The 25,840-nt window shown below is 38.7% G+C and overlaps 1 protein-coding gene across 1 annotated transcript in view; it reads right to left on the bottom strand.

The window, feature by feature from the left end:
• Window positions 1-3,338: 3,338 nt before the first annotated feature.
• LOC134679113 (uncharacterized) overlaps window positions 3,339-25,840 on the bottom strand; it is a 29,605-nt gene continuing 7,103 nt past the window's right edge. Inside the window, exons 2-12 of the mRNA XM_063537956.1 lie at window positions 23,031-23,773; window positions 22,077-22,193; window positions 20,163-20,251; window positions 15,040-15,173; window positions 12,917-13,036; window positions 9,491-9,748; window positions 8,431-8,549; window positions 7,403-7,529; window positions 6,679-6,779; window positions 6,103-6,364; window positions 3,339-5,670 (exon numbers count right to left, since the gene is read on the bottom strand). Of these exons, the coding sequence (XP_063394026.1) occupies window positions 5,542-5,670; window positions 6,103-6,364; window positions 6,679-6,779; window positions 7,403-7,529; window positions 8,431-8,549; window positions 9,491-9,748; window positions 12,917-13,036; window positions 15,040-15,173; window positions 20,163-20,251; window positions 22,077-22,193; window positions 23,031-23,773 (2,199 nt within the window). The 3' untranslated portion in view covers window positions 3,339-5,541. The remainder of the gene's footprint in view (window positions 5,671-6,102; window positions 6,365-6,678; window positions 6,780-7,402; window positions 7,530-8,430; window positions 8,550-9,490; window positions 9,749-12,916; window positions 13,037-15,039; window positions 15,174-20,162; window positions 20,252-22,076; window positions 22,194-23,030; window positions 23,774-25,840) is intronic.

The raw sequence follows: 25,840 nt of genomic DNA, 5'->3' as shown, positions 1-25,840 counted from the left end.
GGTCACGTGATTATAGTACGACACTAAAGGTCATGATACTTGAATCCCTTTTGTTCCGGTTTTTTACCACGGCTAAACGGAACTAAACGGAGCCTGGTGGTGGTGTCGGCTCGTCAACTCAATCCTCTGATTTAGCGCAGGCACTAGTTTTCTTTTTAAAACACTTGTTTTTATATCGCAGATACTAAAAAGTGACTGCGATTGACAAAACTGCTAAAACTAGTTAAGAATCTGCCCAATACAACTGTAATTTTAGTACCAAACAAGATACGAGTCTCATTTATGTACTGCCTAATCTGTGCAGTCCAACAGTTATTAAAACCGGGTAGATCGGGTAGAAATTGGGCAATAGAACTGTAATTTTATCTGGGATATATTTCACCCATTGTAAACTTGACTTGTAATGTGTATGTGTACATTATTAATAATAAATATGAATATGAATAAAAATAGTGCATAAGTAGGTAGGCCTTATTGGGATATGTCCGGTTCTCTCATCTCACGATATTTTACTTCGCCGAAAAGTCACTGCTAAATATGAAATATAATTTCGTAACTAAAAGAACCTACAAATAAAGAAATATTTTATTAGAAAAAGTTTTATTCAGAACCTAGTAAACGAACTTACAAATAAAGAAATATTTTATTAGAAAAAGTTTTATTCTTTGTAATCGAAGTCTGAATTAAAATATTCAATGTCACTTATGTTTGGGCTAGCTTCAAAACAACCAGGGACACTCATAGAACTATCTTCATCTGAACTGGATGTGCTTGAATCCGGCACGTAGATTACGAATTCTTGCATATCACCTACTTAGCGGTCTTTTATTCGAGATACCGTAGGTACTTTTACACAATCCTGAAAAAGAAATTACATATAAATATGCATAAAATGGCAAGTATCAAGCCTATTTGTCAGTTATTTTAAAGATCATGAATGACCTGCATATTTTTGAAAATTAATATATTTTGAATGAATATACTTACCGATTATGTACCGGAGACAAGTTACTTAGGGGGCTTATTAAATAGGTAATTATTTAATATTAAATACAACATTAATACCTGCGAATAGCGGAAACACGTACCGCGATTTTTTGTAAGTCGATAGTCGGCTTTTAGCCGTTTTCTTCCCGCTGACAAAACCGAACAATGTTAAATATAATTTTCCTTGTGGTTTTATGTACGGTTTTATCGTGTTTTGAAAATATTTTATACATAAAACTTGCGGTTTTTGTTAATAAAAATATACATTGACAGAAGTTTGTTTACTTTTTACAAGACAGGTGTCAAAGGTTTGATTGCCATATAAAATTTAAAATGTTAGTTCCCGTTTCTGCCACGACTCTTCTCTTTCCGCACAGACTCTACACTTACTCTTTTCTACGTCATAATCTAGAACATAAAGCCTCAACCACACTCGTGCGCGAATCGCGGCGCGAAGCCGCAAACGCGAGTGTGGAGTCGATTTAGACCATAGTTCTGTAGAAAGCGACCAACTATTTATTTTTGTCAAAGTGACTTACACCCTAACTCAGTGGCTTTGGTCGCTTTCTGCATTGATAAAAAAATTGAGTTGGTCGTTTTCTGCATAACTACGGTCATTTCGCTGTCTGCGATTCACGCGCATAGTCTGGAGGGGGCTTAAGAACAAGCAAAGCTTAAAAATTGTACATCCATATTTATTTTGGTGAAATATAAAAATGATTTTTGTTTTCGGTTTCGTCTTTGTTTCGTCCCTACTTACCTACCCTGAGCGGCTACCGCGAAAACCGAAATTCGTCAATTACGGGGATCTTTCTCTTTTACTCCAATGAAGGCGTAATTAGAGTGACAGAGAAAAATCCCCGCAATTTGCGAACTTCGATTTTCGCGGTTATGGCCCTGGGGTTAGGTAGGGACTACATTTTTTAATAGAGGGACTCAAATGCTTTTTGGGTCAATATTCTTGTTTCTGACCACTGTCACACATTCATTTATCAAAATTGTAGTGTATTTTTGAAGTGAAAACTTCTTTAGCGGCGCTGAGCACTTTTTGAGGTGGGGAAAAAATGATAAACTCGAGACAGCGTAACGCGCTGACGTCATGGATGACGGACAATGTTATTCACCAAAGAACTTTAGTCATAACGTATCATAATCAGGTCAATTATTTAAAACTGGACTTTTATATTACCTAAGTAATAAAGCTCAATGCTCTATCTTGTACGGGCTGAAGTATGAGGATCTCACAGTTACATTCTAACTTTATATCACTAAAACTCCAATATAATTCAATAAAGCTAGGTACATCTTGATGAAATCGCTAATAAAAGTGAACTCTAGTACTGGTGAATAAAACTCAAAATATCATGAGTATCATGACCTAATATATTTAGATGCGAGGTCTACAGGGTAACTTTACAATTTCTATTCGAATTTCATACAATTATCGCTACAAATTTAAGCTCACTTGCCAGCAATTTCTGAACTAAAGTTTTTCAATAGAAAGGAGGATGTGAATTCATAGTGCTGCAGACATTTTGGACTAGTCAATGAGTTTTCACTTCTGTCGGCACTCCCGGAGTGCAACCCGTTGTTTGTTTTTTCTCTATGGTGTAACCGAACCGTTAGCAGGTTGCAGGAAATAAAAGCCACACTTCAGAACATGCATATTATTTTAATAAATAAAAGAATTATTATAATTTAAGTATGACAACTGAAATCGTGACTGCTAACATCTCTAGTTCCCGCCGAAGACCGTGGCAAATGGAGGCGCATTGCGAGGGCTGCGTTATCCACGATAGATACGTCTCATCATACAACCACGACCACTCTGTCAAGAGTGAACGACTGAGGAGGAGGAACATCTCTAGAGCCTTTGCTCAAGAGCTACATAGTATATCTAAGTCCAAGCAAGGGTGAAATTAAAATTTCCCATAGGGTATCTCACACTGTAGTGTGAAAACATCTCTTGCAAGTGCAGAGTAATGCGGCCAGGCTTGGTAGTCAGAAGTAGATCTGGTCAAAAAGCTCTTCTAAAATGTATTTTCAGTAAAAAACTTTACATAAAAGTTCAGAGGTTCATATTATTCATAGTAGTATTTCACAATCCAACTAAAATAAACCACCAACACATCAGCGACGATTCTTCTAGAGTCATTAGGTATGAGTTTTGAGGTCAAATGAAGAACAAACTATTCTTAGGATCCAACTGCCACAAGCCAAAGTGAAATCAATCATCAATAAGTTACATACAGTATTTTTAGTATTCTGATCATTTCAGAGTACTAAAAAAAAATTCAGGTGATGGTAATGTTGTCTGCGTGTCAGTAAGGATCTAAATTAAATGAATTCGATATTTTAGAAATATGAATTGTTTTAGGACTCCTTTATTTACGACCATCTGTTCTGTTACTAACTATATTATATAAGATTGCTTATTCAGGAAACAACTGTTACAATTTCATAGGAATACACTGCATCATAAGTTTCTAATTATTGCGACATAAAACTACGAAAAAAAAATGAGCACCTCTATATCCATCCATTCCTAATAAGAGGTAAAATAAAATACAGTTCTGAAATATTTAACAAGGACATCTACTGAAATACTTATTACATAGTAAAAACGTGAAAAATACACTTACGAGACAGTTAAGAAGTAATAGAAAAGGGTTCACATTTAAAAGGTCGTTTTATACCGACATCATCATCACAGCGAGTCATCAGCTTTGTTGAACTCCTAGTAAGTATGCTACGAGTACTAATCATTAAATTAACCACTAAACAATCTAAACATGTTCCGAGATTAGCCACAGATAGATCTGTTGAGCATTGAGATCAAAGCTGCTTCTTTAACACGAATATTGCTACCAGGTTTTTACCGATATATATGCAAAATATGCATTATATGCATAATCTATTTGTTTTACTCCAGTAACAAATTAAGCGTAGAATAGAATGTGGTTTATGAATATCAACCTATCAAATGACCCACTTGAACCAATGATATTATGACTTAACTATATTAATTTCAATTACCTCCTTATTCGGGTTTGGTGAAATTGCCTTCGCTAACGGTGAAATTAATATAACATTCACTGAGTTTAATATCTATGAGTTACATTGGAGAATACAAGTACTAAAATTTCCGTGTAGGACATTATTGCAAAAAATTACTAAGTACCGCAGCTCTATGGTCCCTAATCTATTTTACTGTATTAAACAAGGTGTCTGAAGTCAATTGCATATATACCAATAAAACTGGTAAAGACAAAAACTGTTCAGCAGTCAGGTACTAGTTTTTCTGCAGATAATATCAGGATCAATATGCACTGTTAGAAAAATTCAGTTTTCGAGTCCTGCCCGAAACCTAGTGGTCTAGCGCTTTAGCGCGGTAAAATACTAAAATGGATAGAGTACATACACACACACACACACACACACTATTCCTACAACCTCTAATATATAGACATCAGCATCACTCATTTATATTAATATTAATAGGGCTCATTCTCTCAAGTAACATGAGGTGTATTGCATTTTAGTAATTGCCATTATTTTTATTGCTACATGCATGTATGGATTGCCCACACATAGGGCACTATTTTCGCATGAAGCTGTATGGACGATATGCCAAACCAATCAATGGTTTGATCAGAAACAAGTTTTGCATATCTCTATATAATATTATTAAAATTTTTATTACTTATACAAAGTACTTCACTCTAAATTTGACACCCTGGTACATTTTGGTCACGTTTTATATGGTGATGTTTCTATTGTTGTTTAAGCTTCATCAGATCCCGTTCGATGAGTCTTCTATAGACCAATTAGGTAAATAGAATTACACTTAAAATATATAAGGCAATAATACACTAATTTCTACACAGTGTTTTAAATGGCAATCACGCTACAAATAACACAAATTTAAACAAGATACTTAACATATTAGTAGTAATTATGATAGTATAAATGGAATTACGAGAACATTATGCATTTATATTATTTATACAAATAAAATTATAACTTCAATAAAATACAACTTCTTACATAAAGGAAACAAACACAGGCATTAAATGCAATCAATAATCAACAACTCGCGTTTGAAACTAAATAAACCAAAAAATAGTTTCCTTCTCTTTCATGGCGTTACCTACGAATAAAAACTTAACAGTAAACCTTACCTACAAACAGTCTTACGATGGAAATACTAACAAGAAGTGTCACCCTGAATATCGTAACGAACAGTTTATATTGAGGCACAACAACATTTAACACGTATTCACAATACTACAATCGCTGAAAGATGTAGAGATCGGAATAGGTGGACACTACTCGTATGACTCAATAACAGGAACCACGCATAGAACACTTCACATTGTAAGGAATAATATTTTAATGGATGTCGGTGCATTGCATGGAATGTTATTATACTTATTATTATTGCGAGTGCCGTATGCAGTGACAAGTAGTAACAATCACAATGATAACCCTGCTTGTATGTAGTGTGTGGCGAGCGCTGGGCCGGCCAGCGTGGCACTGACAAGGGCCGGGCACCTACTGCGCGTCGTCTCGCAGCGGGGAGTAGGCGAAGGGGCTGGTGGCGGGCATCTTGGTGACCAGCTGCAGGGTGCGCTGCATCACCCGGAGCCGCGTCAGCAGGTTGCTGCTAGCGATCATCATGCTCTGCACGAAACAACAAAATTCAAATATACAACGTACATATTGACATGTACAGTAAACTGCATAGATAACTGACCCCCATGCATAGAAACCTGAGTCAGTTAACTGTACACCCTGCTGCAAAGTGCGTGGCCATTTATTGAACTGACTACTTAATTATATGTTGAAAAACCGTTGCAACCAATAAATGATTATCAGAAGACTACAGCTGTACGTTTTACATCCATCTATTACGAACTTCGTATGGCGCTGGCGGATCTTGTACTGGCTGCTTGGTAGCACATGTAACAGCAAGGCTATTCCCGAGCCCGAATAAGAACACCATTACATTTATATTTAGGTATTGTAAGTGAACACACCTTTACATCTATTTATTGTGAGAAACTTTTGCTTGAAAAGCTATGGTGGTGTCAAATAGGTATAAGTGAAGGTTACCTGCAGCTCAGGCGCGAGCGGCAGACTGGCCACCAGCCACCACAGCCAGTCGGGGCCGTCCGGGTTCCGCCACCACTCCTCCTCCACCGTCAGCGGCATCTTGCCGAACGCGCGCTCCAGCTTCCAGCGCACGCTCCTCTTCAACTTCTTCAGCCAGATCAGGGACTTTAGCACCACGTCGAGACCCACGGCACGCATTATACCTATGATGAAGTGGTCGTCGGGGATCTTATCGGTCAGAGTCTCCACCCTGGCCAAGCAACTGAAAAAATATGTCATGATTTAACATTTTGAACGCCAAACGGCACATCCATTTGCCGTGCCACTGACGCCACGGGGGTAAAATTTAGTTTTGTGAATAAATAATGCCAATCTAAAAGTGGCGTGTTTTCAGTATGTAGATGTTCATCAAAAAACGTCAAATGCCGTATTTGTCAAATGGCGTCATTGTCACGATTTTGCGTTGACGCCAATTGCCGTCTGTGGCGTTCAAAAGGTCAACACACAAACCACTAATCAACACCGTAACAACTAAACAAAATATTACGGTTAATGTATATTCGGTGTTTGTCATACCTGTCCATCAGCCGTTCAACAATTTTGAACCGTGAGACGCCGATCGTGGACAAGATGATCCGGCCGTCCCCGCACTCTACACAGTCGCGTACTTCCAACATCTGGAAACAAACAGATGACCTCTCTTGTGATACTACTCGAGTTATATCTAGCGTCATTAGGTACTCTTTTACAAGCCTGGAGCTATTGTGCAGCCGAAAATTACGTTTTGATTAAACGCATTAGACATGTGGTCTAGTGCTTTTACCCGGCGCTACTATACCAGCAGACGCTCAATTCACAGGTCAATAGTGACATGTCGTAACTGAACCATATACAGGGTGGAAAGATAAGTCGGGCCCTGGAGGGAAACTACCTTAAATCCTTAAGCTGGCTCATTTTACTTAAAGGAGACATTCCTTTATTTTTAAAAAGAAACAAAATTAGTAAACAAAAGTAGTTTCCCTCCAGGGCCCGACTTATCTTTCCACACTGTATAAAGCTGCTGCGTTACCTGTAGAAATTTTTTAGATTTTTACGCTACATCCGGTCTTAATTTATTTTGTTTTTTTTTGTATAACTTGCGATGCTCACTGTGTTACTTTTATTTTAGAATGTATTGTCATGAAGTGTACATTTTTTTGAGAAAATAAAGTTCTTTAAGCATATACATATTTGCTAATATGTAAACTTAAGTAAAGTGCAACATTTCGTAGCAAATACTACGGCTATGATAATGTATTACCGTTCCGTAGGAGTCTGTGTGGTCCTCGTTCCGGGCCACGATGCCGAGGCGCCGCGAGCCGGACTCCAGGATCCGCCGGATGAACACGCGGTAGCGCGGCGCGGAGATCAGCAGCGGGCACGGCACTCTATTCATACAGGAAACGGCTTCATTATAAACTCGAAAACTAATTTTCTTTGTAGAAAAAGGCGGCATATTGAACAAATGTAGCTGCAAGGCAAAGGATCCAAGTAACATTCTGGTTGACATTCGCGCCTTTTTCTACTTGTGTCAATGTGTTTTGCCAGTAATATACCAATTAACTTTTTAAAACAGTAGTTCTATTTACATTGTAGTTCTATTTAAACAGTAGTTACATCAAGTAGTGAGGGCTACTTTGGACCGCAACCGATGGAGACAGATTGTTTATTTGAGGGGTTCCAGTGACCACAATCCTCAGTAATGAGGGACCGACCAGAGAGAGAGTTCTATTTATAGGTACCTAGTCTAAATCCCATCACGGCCACAAGAAAAATGATGGTAATCCCTTCATTTATTTATTTGCCACCTTCTTCTTCTTCCTCGCGTTATCCCGGCATTTTGCCACGGCTCATGGGAGCCTGGGGTTCACTTGACAAATAATCCCATGATTTGACGTAGGCACTAGTTTTTACGAAAGCGACTGCCATCTGACCTTCCAACCCAGAGGGGAAACTAGGTCTTATTGGGATTAATTCGGTTTCCTCACGAAGTTTTCCTTCACCGAAAAGCGACTGGCAAATATCAAATAGTATTTCGTGCATAAGTTCCGAAAAACTCATTGGTACAAGCCGGGGTTTGAACCCGCGACCTCCGGATTGAAAGTCGCACGCTCTTACCGCTAGGCCACCAGCACTCCATTTATTTGCCACCATTAAAGTGAATTATGACTTGTTATAGTTTCGACTATAAGGTCAATATTTGATCCGATAGTCCTACTAATTGCTCGTGCAGTTTACAGTACGCACAAAATTAACTTGCACAATTAGAATTCGTATGAAGGTACTTACTTGGGAAATGCGGTGACGCAGATGAATACCGGCACGACGTTGGGATCGAGCGGCGGCGGCGGCGGCGGCCGCAAGTTTATGGACGCCAACGCTGCGCTTACGAACCCCGATGGCCGAGTCTGAAAAAGTTTAAGGTTACGTGTTAGAATCGTTCTGGAATACGTGCGTCTTTATAGGCATAGCCCATCCCATAGACAAAACATCCTTCGACTGCTGTATGTAATCCAAATGATTAGACTGAGCATAGTCGCGCTACCCCCTCTGCCACGCATACGGTAATTTTACTCCATGTTCGAGTCGAAAGTGTCTTTGTGTGACGTCCGTGTCTTTGAACGGACCAATCACGGCACGGCACTTCGCTCACCTCGTCCCGCGCACCCCCGCATTTTTGGGATCATCGGTTGCACGAAATAATTGCTCTAAACTCGGTCTAGAGGATTCCTAGTCAATGGCCCATCCATTTATAGGTCGTATTAAAATAATTATTTACGATTCAATTCGCAACGAATTTCCTACTTTCCGCACTTGAATCATAAAAAACATGGACGTGGACATGGTCAGAACATGACGTGAGAATATCCCTATAAAGACGTGTTCGCTAGGGCGGAATATAATTACATATTCCGAATTTGTGTCAAGGTTTTTTGTTCAATATGTGTGTGCTTTCGAATACAGAAAACACAAGTTTACTCCTGAATTCAGATAAAGTAAATCCTCAAAAAAAAAATACATTAATAACAATATTTTTGTTTTCAAATAACTCGTTGACACTTAGTAGGTCAGGTAGATTTAAAGGAAATTAAGATTAATGTTCCTGGCCCGAGTTATAACTGTTCAAGAATTCAGGATAAGTTTAATGCGTTACGTAACATATGCTTCAAATGTAACCGACGTGAGAACAGTGTAAGGGCTGATTTAGACGGCGCGAACTCGCATGCGATTTTAGTTACATTGCGGACTGTTGGTTACGTCCAATCCAACCGATCGACCAAAACCCGCAATGTAATGAAACTCGCATGCGACTTCTCGCATCGTCTAAACGAGTCCTAAATCAACTAACCAATGCGAGATTAAAGTTGGTGAGGTCGCGCATGCAGAGCGGGCAGGCCTTCCTGTAGTCCATGGAGCAGGCGATGCAGGTGCGGCAGTAGGTGTGTCCGCAGGGCGTGGTGACGGGCGCCACGAAAGAGTCGCGGCACAGCACGCACTCCAGGTCGGCGGCCGTCAGCCAGGTGTCGGCCGCCTGCCCGCCCACCGCCGCCGACAGCTCGCGAGTCAGCTGCTCCGGGTCCAGCTCATCCAGCAGAATCGCTATGGTCTGGAAGAAATACGTGACTGTAGTAATAAGGAATATTGCTCACTCTCGCCTCGTCCTCATTTTTGGTCTCGACTTCCTTGCCCTACCTAGTTTTTCATGATAGGATTTTGTCATTCATGACAATTAAGAGTCACATGAACCTTTTACGTTTAACCTTTGTCATACGAAAGAAATAATAGCGAGTAGAAGTTTACATACAAAACTTTTACTAGCTCAATTTTCTTATTTTTAGCAACCAAGACTGAACCAGTTAACAGAGATAGATAGTTATGTTATGTATAAATTTAAAGTAATGTAAGCACTTCGTTTTAAAATTAGTGCGTAATTCGACTGCATCGACTTTTTGGCGGCGGGTTCGTGTGACTCTTTTAAGGGAACATTTTTGGCAATAAACTATTACTTAATTGTTCCTATATATCTCGACAAAGTATAGTATGTTTCAGTAAGTGTTCGTCCGCAAATGATATATCATATAAAAAAAGGTCAGGGTGAGTTACGTATTTTTTTGTTCCAGCCATAAATATTTTGAGTGATTTTTTTTCAAATACACGGATATTATTCGATCAACCAACCGCCCTCAGGGCCCTCAACTAACGCGAAGTATGCAAAGGAAACATGCAAACATTGTAAACTTATAACACAAGTGTGAATAGAGTTTATCAATATTTAACCTGTTGGGTTAATGCACTGTTATCTTACCTTTGCAGTAATTTAAAGAGAATGTGTTAAATTTCAATCCTTTCTATATGTATTAGATACAAGCAAGTAGGCAGCAAGCTGCAGCTTTTTACTTTTTATTCATTCAATAACTACAGTTTTATTTTTACTATGTAACCTCGAAGTAATTCAAAATTTGGCAATACAAATCGCGAAGCAAACAGTCCGTGTCTGAAACAAGCAATTTCAACGTCAACCATGCAGTCGGCCGGCGCGACGCGACGCCGACGTGACGTAACGTTACTTCAGCTCCGTAGATGAATGGCGCAACAGTAATGCGACAGAACACAACAATGCCGATACTGTTTGAGTGTATTTTCCGCACGCTAACATTCTACAGTGTATCGAATAATTTAACTGTAATGTAGGTCAAAGCTAGACGCAAGTAGTCATTTGAATAGCGTCTCATAAAACAACCTCAGTGCACTTACATTCTTTTGAGTACATAAGCTTAAATAGAAAATAAAATATAACCCTTCGAACCTTATAATTCGTCACTTGATACAGTTTAAGAGATTGTTTACGACATTAGGAGTATCCTACCTATAAGTGGAGTGTTCTATAACTTATTCATGTTGAATCTCTTTTTATGTTCTTCTATTTTTTTCTATTAAATATATCATATTGAAACGAATACACATTAATGAGGTTCTTTGCACATTCAGTGATATGAGTCAGATAAGTATCGGTCATATGGACCGTTTTACAAGTCAAAGATATATGATACATAAAGAAAAAGAAAATTAAGAGTAAGTGCTACGTCTGTTATATATTCTGTCACTGGTTACGCAAAGTCAATTTTGATACCAAATCATTTAATTCTCCGATCGTCTTGAGAGCGCGAAGATATTGCGAAGTGCCTATATTTATAAAGTATAGCCAACCTTTGTGACAAATTCTATACAGAATGAGGTTCTTTGCACATTCAGTGATATGAGTCAGATAAGTATCAGTCATATGGACCGTTTTACAAGTCAAAGATGATACATAAAGAAAAAGAAAATTAAGAGTACTACGTCTTTTATATATTCTGTCACTGATTACGCAGTCAATTTTGATACCAAATCATTTAATTCTCCGATCGTCTTGAGAGCGCGAAGATATTGCGAAGTGCCTATATTTATAAAGTATAGCCAACCTTTGTGACAAATTCTATACAGTTATATTTAGCAGTTTAGCCTGATTTAGTAACAACCATCATCTAAATTTTGTAACATTAAAGTAGGATTAGGCCCACGCAATTCAATGAACTTTAACCTCATAAGACCAAGGATATTTTTATGCTTTTATATTTGGAACTTTGTTTTATTTGTATAAAAGTTCAGAACTCGAATTTCTATAGGGCTCAGTATTCGAGATTATTAATAACTAAAGCCCAAAATAAATCTATCCCTAACTTTTCAGAGTCCTTTGCGTTCTGAAACGATTTCTCCGAAGTGTTTTGAAACAGAACACGTAATACGTACGGATATTGCACAGGATGTTTACGTGCGTGCGGAGCGGCACTGAGGGCCTACCGAGAACCACGTTCGACTTATTGTTGCCTCTCTGTTGCACTTGAAAATTCGTACGTAAGTGTGATAGGGAAGGCAATGTTTTCTTATAACAGCAACCTAGACCAGACACTTGCATACTGATTGAATATCGAGCCTCCAAGACCTCAGGGTCTACCGCGAACCACGTACGCGTCTGCAAGATGCAAGTGTCTGCTCTAGGCTGCTGTCATAAGAAAACATTCGCACATCCTCGCCATGTTTTCAACAATAGCCACACTGCAGGTATTGAAAGCTCCATTACTTGCTTGTTTATTCAACAAATGCTGGTGCATTCTACCAGAGTGTCGCTTACTTAATGCTAGGAAGCTGGTAATTGGTCCGACACTGTTATTACAATAACATTTACTAAAGCTTTGTTTTCCTAGGATAGCGCTGCCGTCATACAGCTGCCGTTACCATACTAAATTATACGGCCAAATACGGATGGTGTAGTATTTTGTATGCAGAAAGTATGGTCGAGTTTGGTATCAAATGAACGCACTCGGCTTACACATATATAATATTGTTTTTTAATTTAGCATTTTTAAATAATTAGCAAGATAAAACGAAATAAAGAAAAACATAATATAGGTATTTGACATTAGACAAGAAACATTTCGGCTTACCATAGATGGTGACTTAAATCTATCAGTCAAGGGCTCCACAGACCTTGCAATAAATCGCACGCGATTTTCGATCCATTGCCGACTAAACCGGTGCAATAAATTCAATCGCTCTATGTAGTTTTTGACAAACCGCGTGTTCTCAGTTCGGGGCCAACTACTAGTAATATCAAGCATAGTAACCCACTTGTCAGGCATTTGTAAACCACTTGTCTCTATATAAATTGTTAGTCTTTAAGAACAACCACTGTACTATATTTTTCTCAATAAATTATTTGTATTTGTATTTGTACCTGCACCAGCAGTTTCCTGGCGACGTCAAAGTCCTCATAGGTAGCGGCGCGCGCGAGGTGCGCCGCCGCCTCCAGGTACCGCTGGCGCCGGATCAGCTCGCACGCGTGCAGCACGCGCGCCTGCACATAAACCACACTGTCACCCTGCCCGTGTTTAAGAGCCAACAGGAGTGGTCATTCCTCCATACAAACGTACTCCTCGTTTTCCTCCGTTATTTTTGAAGCTAGAGCAATGATTTTTTCAACACAGATTAATATTGTCAATATCTGTGTCGGACCGTTTTGCTTTTTTTGATATTTTTGTTTTTTAAGGCGCTAGAGCCCTTCAAAAATGGCCTAATTGACTATGCCGCAATGAGAGGCGTGGCATTCAAAACTGATATCAATTAGCAAAAAAAGCAAAACGGTCCGACACAGATAATTTCATAATCATTTAGATTTCCAAATTTGGTTACGATTGGTTAAGTTTTGGATGAGGAAACAGAGGAGTACGAAACCTCGATTTTTGATCTTTTTACGCAGGATTTTTCGCCTTGTCCTTATCGCACTACTTTTAGGTGCCGCTTCCGTTAGCGAGACGGGTATATTTACGTAAAATATTTAAAACTCAGCTCCAATTTCGTCTTAACCTACTCACATTCTTATCAACGACACAAGTGACGAAATCATCGACGAGCATTGGTTAACCCTTAGGTCTTTAGACGACACGGGAACTCGCATGCGATTTTAGTTATATTGTGGACCATTGAGATTACATCAACTCGGAACCAATGAAATAACGCAATGTAATGAAACTCGCATGAGAGTTCTCGCTCCGTCTAAATGAGCCCTTACCCTGACAGTAAAATCGAATCAGTTTTAGGGTCAGTGGCACCTGGCGGCCACCGCTTATAACACAATTATGTTAAAAGTGTCACATGTGGCCGCTAAAACGCTACTGCCTTGATAAGGTTTAAGCAATGCTCGTTGTTTATATAATAAATATTAACTCATACGGACACAAGTTATGCATTGCACCCGAATGATATCAAGTCATTAGTGTGCACTTGTGCAGTGAGTGATGCGATGGACGCGTTTTAACGCTTCATCATAATTTGTAATAATAGTGAACATATGTTGCACGCAACTTATGCGGCAGATTTCTTTGATAACTACGTGCTGACAAGTTTTCGCTAGGCGAGAGAAAACTCTGCAACATGAGTTTAGTGCAACATGCAATACACTTTGTACTCGAAAATGTTTTATTGGTCAATTATAATTGAATTTGTATTTTCGTTACTTATTTAGATGATTCAAAATGGTAAAAAAAGCAGAAGACGGCGTAATTCAATCATAAATTTACAATAAAACACTCAATATGCATATATAGATATTTTCGATAATGCTTATATGCAGAAATATAGTTAATTCGCAATAATCTGCATCGGTGGCTTCATTGTGTATTATGGTTTAAATGGAACAATTCGCATAAAGAAATTAAATTAAGAGTTAAGTTATATCGGCCCGATGCACTCTTCTGTTCTTTTTATTATTATTTTATTGATCCGATAGGTAAAAAACGATCAGACTGGTATTCAGTGACTTAAGGTCACAGGTTTAATAATTGATTATTAGGTACAAGTATAAACTTAGAATAGTTAATTATCGCCAAGCAAACATGAGTCAAACAATTAAAAAAACACAACACAATACAAACACATTAGTGTTAGGATAAAAGGATGCAAGCTGTCGTAACTTTTAGTTATCAATGTAATAACACAATTACAGTTAGGTATGTTATACACGCGTAGGCGTCGTGGCGCGCTGCGTTGTCACACCCAATGCAAGTAATGCGAAAGCGGTGTCGTTTACATACTAGCATTTAAGAGGTCAAACCGCGAGCGTTAATACTGAAATATACATACTAATTATCCTAAAATAAAATATAAATAGCAAAATGAATAACTACTTATCGTCGGAAAGAGTCGCGAGCGTATGCCTCAATACGAGATGCATTACAGCTGATCATAAAAATAATATAGTACCAGCAATTGAGCATCCGGACATACGCTCGATAGTCTTAACAACGTTGTTATAAGCGCAGTTTGGCCGATATGGAAGTGACAGAAAGGTGTGAAGTTCACCTGGGGGGTCATTGGCAAGCGCGCCGGCACGTCGGGCGCGGTGAAGCTATCAGGAGAGATGGTAAGTGAGACGCGAAGGCCACGCGACAAGCGTTGTGCAACTGTACGACGGCGTGCCAATGCTTGACAATTCTCTGTTGATTAAAAAAAAATATTGGTGAGAATTTGCGCAAATTAACAAAATTAAAACGTAATTCGCAGCGCATTCGTAAGTGTCGGTATACTATATTAAAATATTAGGAGAAATCACATTGAAAGCTGTTACGCGAAAAGGGACAGAAGGAACGGCAGAAGTGAAGTTAGCTATATGTACTGATATTCGATCCATTCAATGAATGAATGAAGGAAACACATTGTCCTTGAATATAAAGCGGTCCATTGTAATCTCAATAGTGTCGTCAAGAGCGAGTCACCCCTGCCTCTCGTATCTCGTCATATGCTTCAACTTAAAAATCTAATGTAACTTGCAAATATGATGGGTTCTGTTGGTAGGCTCGATTTTTCTATGACATTTGCCCGGCTCGCATAAAACAACGTTACATAATTTGCTAAGGAGTTGTTGCGTTTCGTTATGTAACGCATAGTTCAAGGTACAAGCGCAAAGCGGCATATCGTTACGAAGTGAACTAGGGTAATAAGTATTATGTCATTTCATGCGTCGCCCAAAATTCTATACATCGAAGTCTTACAATGAAACTTGAGTTAATTAGTTTCCACAATACTTCAGAATATTATAGTGTCAAACTTAATATTGTTTGTTCGTAACATTTACATATACATACGAGTATTACACATACATATCAACAAGTTTAGGTGAGCTGTTACGCTTCACTTTCCATATAGGTACATAATGTAGGTACTTTGGAAAACCGAGCTGGCGCATTTGTGAATTAAAGACGATTTTGATTTATTTGCTAAACGGTAATTTAAAAAAATCCTAATCTTGTCTATATCTGTATCTTGAACACGTTGCATGTCGTTACATTGTACCGAACTATATAATTTAACTGACATGGCAGTCAATTAAGACTAAAAAATGTCATCTTGGTAAAATGGTAGGTAGGAGTACCTAGTGATCATATAGGATAGTCAGGACCTACTTAGGAGGCAAGTACGAATATACCGCGTCTTACTGGGATATTGTACTGCTTCATCTAGTTATTGCAACAAGTATTTACGTTGTTAGTTGTTACACAACCTTATAGAAGTATTATCAAAATTGGATTTACGCAACTGACGAAGAAAGAAGTAGGTAGATCTTAGGCATACAATAACTGGAGTCGCTTTTAAGAGCTTACCCCTCTGTCAAAAACCTTGCACAATTGTGCATACTTTTGTATAGACTGATGTTTATCTGACATGGACATGGCTATTTTTACATTACGTACAAATCATGTAAAAATAGTCATACATTTTACGTGCCCCTCCCTTTAAAAAATCGGCAGACATTTTGTACAGAAAATTACAGCCGTAGCATCTCCAGTTACTAAATGCTCCAAGAGGTAGAATGAATGTTCTTGCATTGAATGCATGTTGGTTTGGCAAGGCCTTGATTTGGGAGAGTTGATTAAATTTATCTCTGTTATGGTTATATATATATATTATAATAAACTGATCGGCGATTGGCTCTAGTCACACCTGATGGAAAGTGAAGACAGAGCCTAAGATGGATGATGTATGGATGGATGGATTTTTCGTTACATTACCTTTTATGGCTCCTCTAAACGATGGGCCAGCGCCGACCACTCCAAGGGACGCATTTATGCGTTAGAGGGAGCAACTGATATTGCTATCTCATTCTACCGCATGGCTGCGTCCCTTGGAGTGGCCGGTGCTGACCCATCGTGTAGAGGAGCCATTAAGGCTATGGCGTAGTAGTTAGCATCAGAAGAGGACTAAGCCGTAGCTAAACGGAATCGACATATTAAAGTAGACGCGCGAGACGCGCTGCGATATCTTTTGAACCATCAACAACAAATATCTACATATTAGTAGTGTCGCAAACGTGCATATGAATAAGTAATGTGTACATCGTTATCAAGGTTACGGCTTAAGAATATATTTTGTGTGTTCCGTATAAAAATTAACTTCTGAAAACTTACGGATTCGCCTGAAAGGCGATTAGTTTGCAGGCACTCGTAACATATATTTTTGCATAATAGAATGATGAAATTTGGGTTAGGAATTGCTCCTAACATTTAAATCTTTTTAATAATATAGATGGCAAACGAGCAGACGAATTGCCTGATGATAAGCGATTACCGTCGCCCCTGGATACCCAATATCTCATCTCATAAACCAGCTTATGTTAATTTTAGGGACGATATTTAGTGTTCGAAAGGAGATTGCAAAATTAATTTTTTACTCAATGTTTTCGCGTGGGAATTGAGACTTATTTATGTTTGTGTTCTAAAGTTAATTACGGCGCATGACGTTCAAGATTATTTCGTATTCTTGAAGAATGTGATACAACAAACGTACGTCTCCTAAAGAGGTTTCGGCGCATACTTAGGCCGACTGATAAGTGAACTCTGGAATTAATTCATATTAGAACTCTTTAGTTTCTTAACACCTTCAGTGCCAAGCGCCCAATTTCAAATACAAAATGAACCCACGCAGCGGATTCTTGATAGTGAATGTGTTAATATGGTCTGTTTAGATCAAAATGTTGTAAGCAAGGTTTGAACTAGTTGCCGAAGTGTGACTGCAATGTCTTATGACGGTCTCTTAATATATGTAGGTATACTATGACCGAAGATTGATCATGGGAACTCAAACTCATTGAGTGTATGCTTGTTAATATTGACCTTTGAAAGTATTAGATACTTTCAAACGTCCAGTTTTGCTAGGACGAAGCGAAACTAGAGAAGAAAATGCTTGATGGAAAAACCAAACATCAAAATCGCTGGTCTCTAATCACTTGGGCATCAGTCTTCTGGACATAGTCATCATTCAAGTTCGTCATCAACATAATCAAAATGTGTCTAAAAATCTCGACCAATGCCAATAACTCTGAATTTGAATGTTAAAACTCCCATTGCAAACCTAATCATAAGAAGGGGATTATGGGATGATATAAAGTGATATTTTGTTAGAGTTTATGTTGGTCCGATTGCAGATCACCTCTTATGTAAGTGGTGAATGACAATTGGTATTATGAGCCAGTTAAAAGGGACCAAGAGCTCTGGACCGGTCTTGGTGACCCATAAACTGGAACTGAGTGAGTAGCGAGCGTCGCCGGGCCCGCGGGAGCGCGGGGTCGGCCAATCCCGACGCAGCTCGTCCGCCCGTTACTGCGCAGTTGCACGCATATTCCACATTTAAAACTGATTTTACTACGCAACTTGATTGATTTTATTTAACTTTCGAAAACACTACTAATAGGCGAGGCAATTTTGAAAATAGATACTTTATTTATAGGTACTTAGGATACCTAATTAAAACATTAATAACGGCGTTCGCGTCTTTTTAACTTAGAAATAAGTTAGTGGGCATGCTTAACTACGCATGTGAAATGTGATGATATTTGTAGGATGAAACTTCAAAATCTAGGTGGTGTTGTTTATTAACATACTCATTGAAAAAAAAATGGTGTGTTCAAGCCTGTACAAAATACAAAAAGAGGGTGTAAAATCATCTATTTTGGAAGATTGCCAAGAAAAGAGAATCTACTAAACGTATTAGGATTCGTCAGTAAAGATCATATTTAATAGTCGGTATTACTGTAAATATTTTCAAAATTTCATACACCGACCATGGATGGTAAGAGGAACTGAAGATTTGTTTCAAAGTGTCGCATATACATATATATAATGAGCAAGGTTTTCGAAAACAGAGTTTGACGTGCGACTATCAGCAGCAAAGATGAGATGAATCATCTGAAGGCGTACGCTGTAGTTCAGCCTAACGTAACCTGCGACCCGGCGGGGCGCGGGCAGGCGCTCTCGATCGCTTCGCTTACAATGTCATTACATAACGGCTATGTAACAAATGGACGATTTACATAATAGTTTTGTCGTTCGCTATCATGCCAGAGGACTACACGACATTGATTACAAAGAAAATGTCTTTATAATTTTTCACTTAGTAATAAACTATAAATAAAAAGTATTTGACATTGGTATAGCTGAAAGGTGTAGAGATATTTTTTAAGGGTGACGTAGAACGGTGTCAGTCTCTAGATAAAGAGTCACCGTTCAATGTCAGGTGGGCATTGACTTGAAAACACGACGCAGCGCAGTTTCCAAACATAAACATATCCACTTTTGTTCAAATATAGCTACTGGAAAATGCGGCCTATTTGTAATCGACTGAGCCGCGTAAGGCCTTGGGGTCAATAAGGGTGCACTTTTCATATACATATATAGTACGTTTCTCGGTTGCTAGACAATATCTTGATTAGGGCCCCCCCACATCTAGCGTCTTTCGAGCGTCGACGTCGGTCCAGCGCTATGGAAAATGACGTCGCTGCGCAGTTGCGTCGACGCTGCGTCGACGTTGCGTCGAGCAGCGGCCATAGAATTGTAGACGCCGACGCTCGAAAGACGCCAGATGTGGGGGGGGGGGGGCTAAGTCTTCAACTAATTTTCAGAAATTCTGGGAGGATGCGGTGTACAAACTCCTTTCATAATATGATACTCACAAATACTTTCAAAACGTATCTACTCGAATTACTTAAAATCAAAACACAAAAACATTGAAATCAGGCAAGGAAGTAGGTATGTAATGTTTCTATAATAGACATTTTTATAATAGATGTTAATATTAAATTGCAAGCATTTTTTTCCATTACATGATTTAAACTCTTAAATCTGTAAACATACTAAAAACTAGAAAACAATGCGTAATCCACGGACGACTATACATTTGCCATGACTGACTTCTAGATTAATTTAAAACTTACTTACTTTTGCAAGATAATATAAATGAACGAAATTAGGTTATAAGTTATAAGTTAGGTAGTCTACATATGACACAAAATAAAGCATTCTGCAAATTAACAGAATCATATTTGACATATTATGTATTAACACGAGGCATGCTAAGCTCATAAAATTTGTAACACAATGAATTTAAAAGTGGAAGAGCTATCTAGTTTAGTGACGTAGGGACTAGACACTGACCTTGTATAACCCTGCCGAGAATCGCGCAGACAAAATCATGCAGCGGCTGTCCTCTAACAGGTGGTCGCTCCGATGTTCTCAAGGCAGCCCTACGGAGAAAAACAAGTAGCTTTAACAACATACCCTACAAGGGGCCATATTGAAATGAATATTCTTCTGGTATAGTCACGGCAATCAACAAGAAATATATTTAATTCCTTTTAATCGTGTAAATGTGTGCTTTTAGTCTGGCCAAAGAAGCGCAATATTGATTGACCTACATAAATAATTATTTATATGGCAGCTCTATATAGTTGACCAATAACTGTTTAATCTATAGTAGGCATAGTTAGGTAACACGGTAAAATATGATTAGAATTAAATTAAAAGTTTTAAACGGCAATAATTGTGTATCGGCTTTTTTAAAAATAATTTATATATTTTATTATCTTCATAGGTACCTATTGGAGTTGGTGGAACTCGTGTGTCTGCTCCTTATTCAATGAGTAAAATTTGAGATAGCCCTTTTATAATAAATGAGTAATAAAGGGATTGCGTGTATTCATTTGTTTAATCATATATAAAATGGACAAAACCAATCGCATAAGTAATACTAATTGCAATTTTTAATAAAAAGATATTATTTACGAAATGAACTCAATTAATGAGTAGTACTATAGGTATATCTATTATCAAATGTTATTCAATTCTCGCCCACTCGCCATCGGTTTTCATTCATAAAAATAGGGATAACATCTCGTAAACAAATATCACACCCCCACCCAACACCACAAGTACAACAACGCTGTTGTATGTCTCACACATTTACTAGTCATCACAGACAAGACAGAGGATGTCTTGTTTGTGCTAGTCATAAATTTCATTAAATAATTACTAAATTCCCCGCAAGCTGGAAATTGTTTTAATACCTTCATTTTGGTCCTAAATGCGTGAAATCCGAGTTGGTTCATCCCTGGGGGTGTGCATTTGCATACATTTTTTGCTCTTTTATAGTTAGAGCTTTTATTAACCGCATTTAGTTGGAATAGTAATTATTATTATACCATTATTTTAGGTTCCTAATTTCATAAGACGGTACTTGTCTGTTTATTAAAAAAATATATTTTATGTATGTATAGCTAAGTATATAAATAGTATGTTATAGACCCAGCAGCTACTCGTACATATATATAAGTAAAATCGAGTTTAACAACAGGTTACCTTGCCAGGTACAGTGATTGTTTTACAACGCATCAGGTCAGGTTTATATGGTCTATTAGACATACGTTATAGTTTCGTCATGTCCGTTACAGCCAAATGTCTGTGTGAACTATTTGGTGTATATTTTATGCTCCTGATATAGTTTTTAAGGGGTTGCGTGTTGTGAAACAGGAACGCATAAAGGTGCAATTTGGCGTGGGTATAATATACATCGTCTACCTAAATGGAAAAACAAATACTTAAAATAAAAATGTTTTATGGGTATAGTCCGTCTAATCTAACTCTGCATCTAATTTAATACAACGAAGTGTCTGTCATTACAAACTTATCATAGAAATTTGACTTTTATGATAACATTCCCGCACTTTGTCATTAAACTCTCGTATCTACACGTTAAACGGGGAATAGTTTTTAGCTTTACCTTAAGCTGTACGTTATCGTTTGATATGTAAAATCGATCTAGGTCTTATTTCTGGGAAAACGCGTTTTCCAGATATTTCAGGCTTCGTCTCACAGGCGCGTTTTACGGGCAGAGCGTGAGCGAGGCGCGCCGCTTTTACATATAAAACGCTCACGCCCCGCCCGGAAAACGCGCCTGTGTGACGGAACCTTTATTAAGCTAAGAGCTAGAATCATTTAGTTCAAATATGTAAAAAAGGTGGATAAATGTAGTATGTATAATAAACATAAAACAATAGCCTCAAAGATACTCACCTGGACGGTTGTTTGTTCGATAGTATTTTCCCGATGAGGTGTTGGACGCAGGTATCGACGTGCAACTCGGCCGGCGCCGGCTCGCCGCACGTACAAGACGAATTGCTTTTGATGCATCTACGAATAACTCCACATCAAACAGGTGTTGACGATTTCTAATAACAATACAGTACAAGAGTAATGGTTATATTCTCATCTACAGTATGTAACTGAACGAAAAGCAATTACTCAAACCCGTTAATGTTTAGGTCATACTAAGCAACTTTTACTACCCCGACCTAGAGAAAAAAAAATGAATCTCCCTTAGGAAATTTCAACATCAGACCAGAAAAATGTATGAAACATCCATTTTTTTTTCGCGCTTTCGGGGTCGGTCCCATAGTAAAAGTTGCTCAGTATGACTAAACATTAACGGGTTCGAGTAATTGATTTTCGTTCAGTTACATACTGTATTTTATTTTATGATTCACATCAGCCGGCTGTCGTCGGGACGCACCTACTGTAATAATAAGAACTGGCGCGAGATTTGTACTACCTTCAAAAATGACACATAAAATTTGCGCCAGATTTTGTGATACAACCATACAGTGATTATATTCAATATTTAAATGGCAGCACCGCACGGTTTGATCGTGACTGCTAGAGAAAAAGTGCAGTTCCTTTGACACCTAATACGGATGGATAATAAGGATGGAAACTTCTTTATGTACATAAATATAAGATTTAATTTCCTTTGATATTAGTAAGGTGCGTCTCGACTTGAAGGTGCGCCGCTTGATCGTACAATAATAAATCAATAATTATATATATGTCGCAGTCAAAAGTGTGAACTGGTCAAAAGAACTTTTAACCGACAAAAACAGGCAAAACTGCTTTTGACTGAGCATGTTGGAAGAGTTACGAGACCCGTAACGCGTGATTTTATTCTAAAAAGATATAGGAAGATATGCTCACTGTATACAGCGGGTGTGTCCGCACTGGCCAGTGACCGGCAGCACGGGCAGCGCGCCGCAGTCCGCGCAGCAGATGTCCTGCTCCTTGGGCATCTTCTTGAGGTGCGCCAGGTTCACCAGCTGGCCCGCCACGTGCATCGCCTGCTGCAGCACCAGCGGCACCGGCACGCTCGGCACCACGCGCGTCACCATCATGCACGACATCATCAGGTGGACGTTCACGTCGCTCTTCCCACCCCGACCCTCGCGCGGCAAATCAAATGGCGGTATCGATAAATTACGAAGAACCCGCAACAGTCTCTGCCGCGGTTGCCTTCTTAATGTTTGCAACCAATTTGTCGGCGCTGTGCAGTCGTTAGGCGACATTGCACTGTTATTTGACAACGTTGCGCTTTGTGTTGTAGGATTAACGGGATCCTCTTGATGCGAGCTTAATTCGCCAGCTTGGTCTGTATGGCTCTTGGAAAATAACATAAGAATTCCTGCAGCTTGAATATCGTCATTAGTTATTCCTAATTGTAAAGTCTGGTCCTGGTCCGGGGTGGCCGTAGTAGCCGGCTCGCTGTGCCGCTGAGTGACGCCGATCGTGTAGGGTAGCTGTCTGACGTCGTTCGCTCTTCTGTATAAAGGTTCAGGTCGAGCTACCCGACGCAACGAACGCCTAATACTAAGCCTGTCTCTTGTACGGCAATCGACAGTTTGTGGGCTGCCTTGCAGCTCTGGTTGGATATCATTCTGTGTGACCTGAAAATAATACATCTGACACTAATTTTGAACTCGATTACTTAATCCAAACGCTGCCTTAAGGAGAAATCATGATGGATTTGTTTCGTGCATATGTACTTATATTAGTTTTGATAGCCATATAGCCACGTGTATGCCGACTTGTTGCTCCTAGCTATGTACCTACGCTGAATTCGGCGATCGTTGGCTACGGCTACTCATGTTGTTCGAGTAGCCCGGCCGCATTTCAACTCCGCACTATTGATTTTCTGGAGCGACCTTAGCTAACTGCACCTCTATTATTCTGTTGAATAATACATTAACGGCAACGATTCGTATTTTATTGACACAAACTGATGATAGAATTGGAAGAGATCGCTCTTTAGCTATAAGACAGCCTGTTGTCTACCATGGTTTCAGTTATGTTATGTGCTTAATTAGTATTGTCATGTTCCTTTTCATATTGGTAAGCAATAATAGTTATTTGTTTTACAAGGGGGCAAAGTTGTTGTTTAAGCGCTCGCGCTAATATTGATACCCGAGCAAGCGAAAGATTCCAAAATTGAACCACGAGCGTAGCGAATGGTTCGAAAAATGGAATCTTGAGCGTTGCGAGGGTTTCAAAGCACGAGGGTTAAACAAAATTTGCCCCCGAGTGAACACACAAAATTTTTCACCATCACCAACCCGAGGCAAATATGAAATGTAAAATATCCGACAAAAATCAAACCAAATCAAATACAAATGAATGTTATTAAATATTTATCATCCATAATCATTATTTAAAAGTCAATTCTACCAGCCAACATAAGAAAACAACTCAAAATTTGCATTTGATTACTTTGCCTCACATGTGAATAATATGCAACTTTGCTATCAGTTCTTGAAGTGCAAAGTAAGCCTTTCCGAGCTGGTGTGGTGAAAATAATATTTTCGTATTCTATGTTTATATGAAAAGACAGCGATGTAGTAAGGGCTCGATGTGAGATATACGGACATATTTAAAACCAGTTTCCGCCTATGAACTATATGCGTGTAAAAAAATCTCTGGATTCAAACTACGTATTTCCATACCAAATTTCATCTAAATCGCTCCGGCAATTTAAGCTGGAATTGGTAACAGTATTAGTAAGGATTAATAAGATTAATCGTTTCATTCAATTGTCGTATGCTTAATACTTAATTCGGCTTATTTGCCGAGTAATTAAACAGCTTAACAACAATACGTGGTAAAAGTATTAAATTTAGTGTCTTATAGTATGTGAATGTACAAAATTTCACGGACAAACATTATTTCTACTGATCTACAGTCTATTTGATATTGTAAGTTATGCGCGCGTTAAGCGATGCACTTGACCCCGTTCCAATAAGAATACGGCTAGAAACTTTGCTCTCATCAGTTGGAGCCGCTATCCGCCGGCGACCGCTTGCATATACGTCAACTAAGCGCTTACATAAAATACCTACGCCATTGAACACAGTCATCGTCTGGGGTTGGTTGCTCGCAAGTCTTACGCAAAGCGCGAGTAAGCGGCGCGTTATATAACGCGACCTAGTGGCACACTGACTCTGTATGCCTGTACCTCGGTTGCACTGCTCTACCTACGTACGATTACTGAGTAACCCTTCTATCTGTTGTAATGTTAGTCGCGAATATTACATATTCAGTACAAATTCACACACATAACGCGCTATCTGATCACATTACACAGTCCCATGAGGCTTTAGAACTATGAACATCTCATATAGATAACATTGAGCACAAATATTTTAAGCCGCAAAAAGACTTTAAAATATGATTGATTTAAACATTTATGAATTTCCATTGCAGAAGGATCCTCATGCTTTAAGTGCAATACGTCCTTTTATGTAATTCCTACAGAAATGACCCTTCTCTGATGGAAAGCCACATTTGTTCCGAGTATATAAACTATTGCAAAAGTATAAACTGTACGGATTAAATATAATATATGCCACAATATTCTAAAAATGTATCTACTTAAAATTTTAAAGAAAAGTGCTCCACCAGATATTAGAATAAAGCCTGATGACAGACAGCGGAGTCTTAGTAATAGGCTCCTGTTTTTA

This window comes from Cydia fagiglandana, chromosome Z (genome assembly GCF_963556715.1).
Source record: "Cydia fagiglandana chromosome Z, ilCydFagi1.1, whole genome shotgun sequence".
Taxonomy (NCBI): domain Eukaryota; kingdom Metazoa; phylum Arthropoda; class Insecta; order Lepidoptera; family Tortricidae; genus Cydia; species Cydia fagiglandana.
The sequence above is the reverse complement of the archived record's forward strand: the minus strand, read 5'-3'. Positions and strand labels throughout refer to the sequence as shown.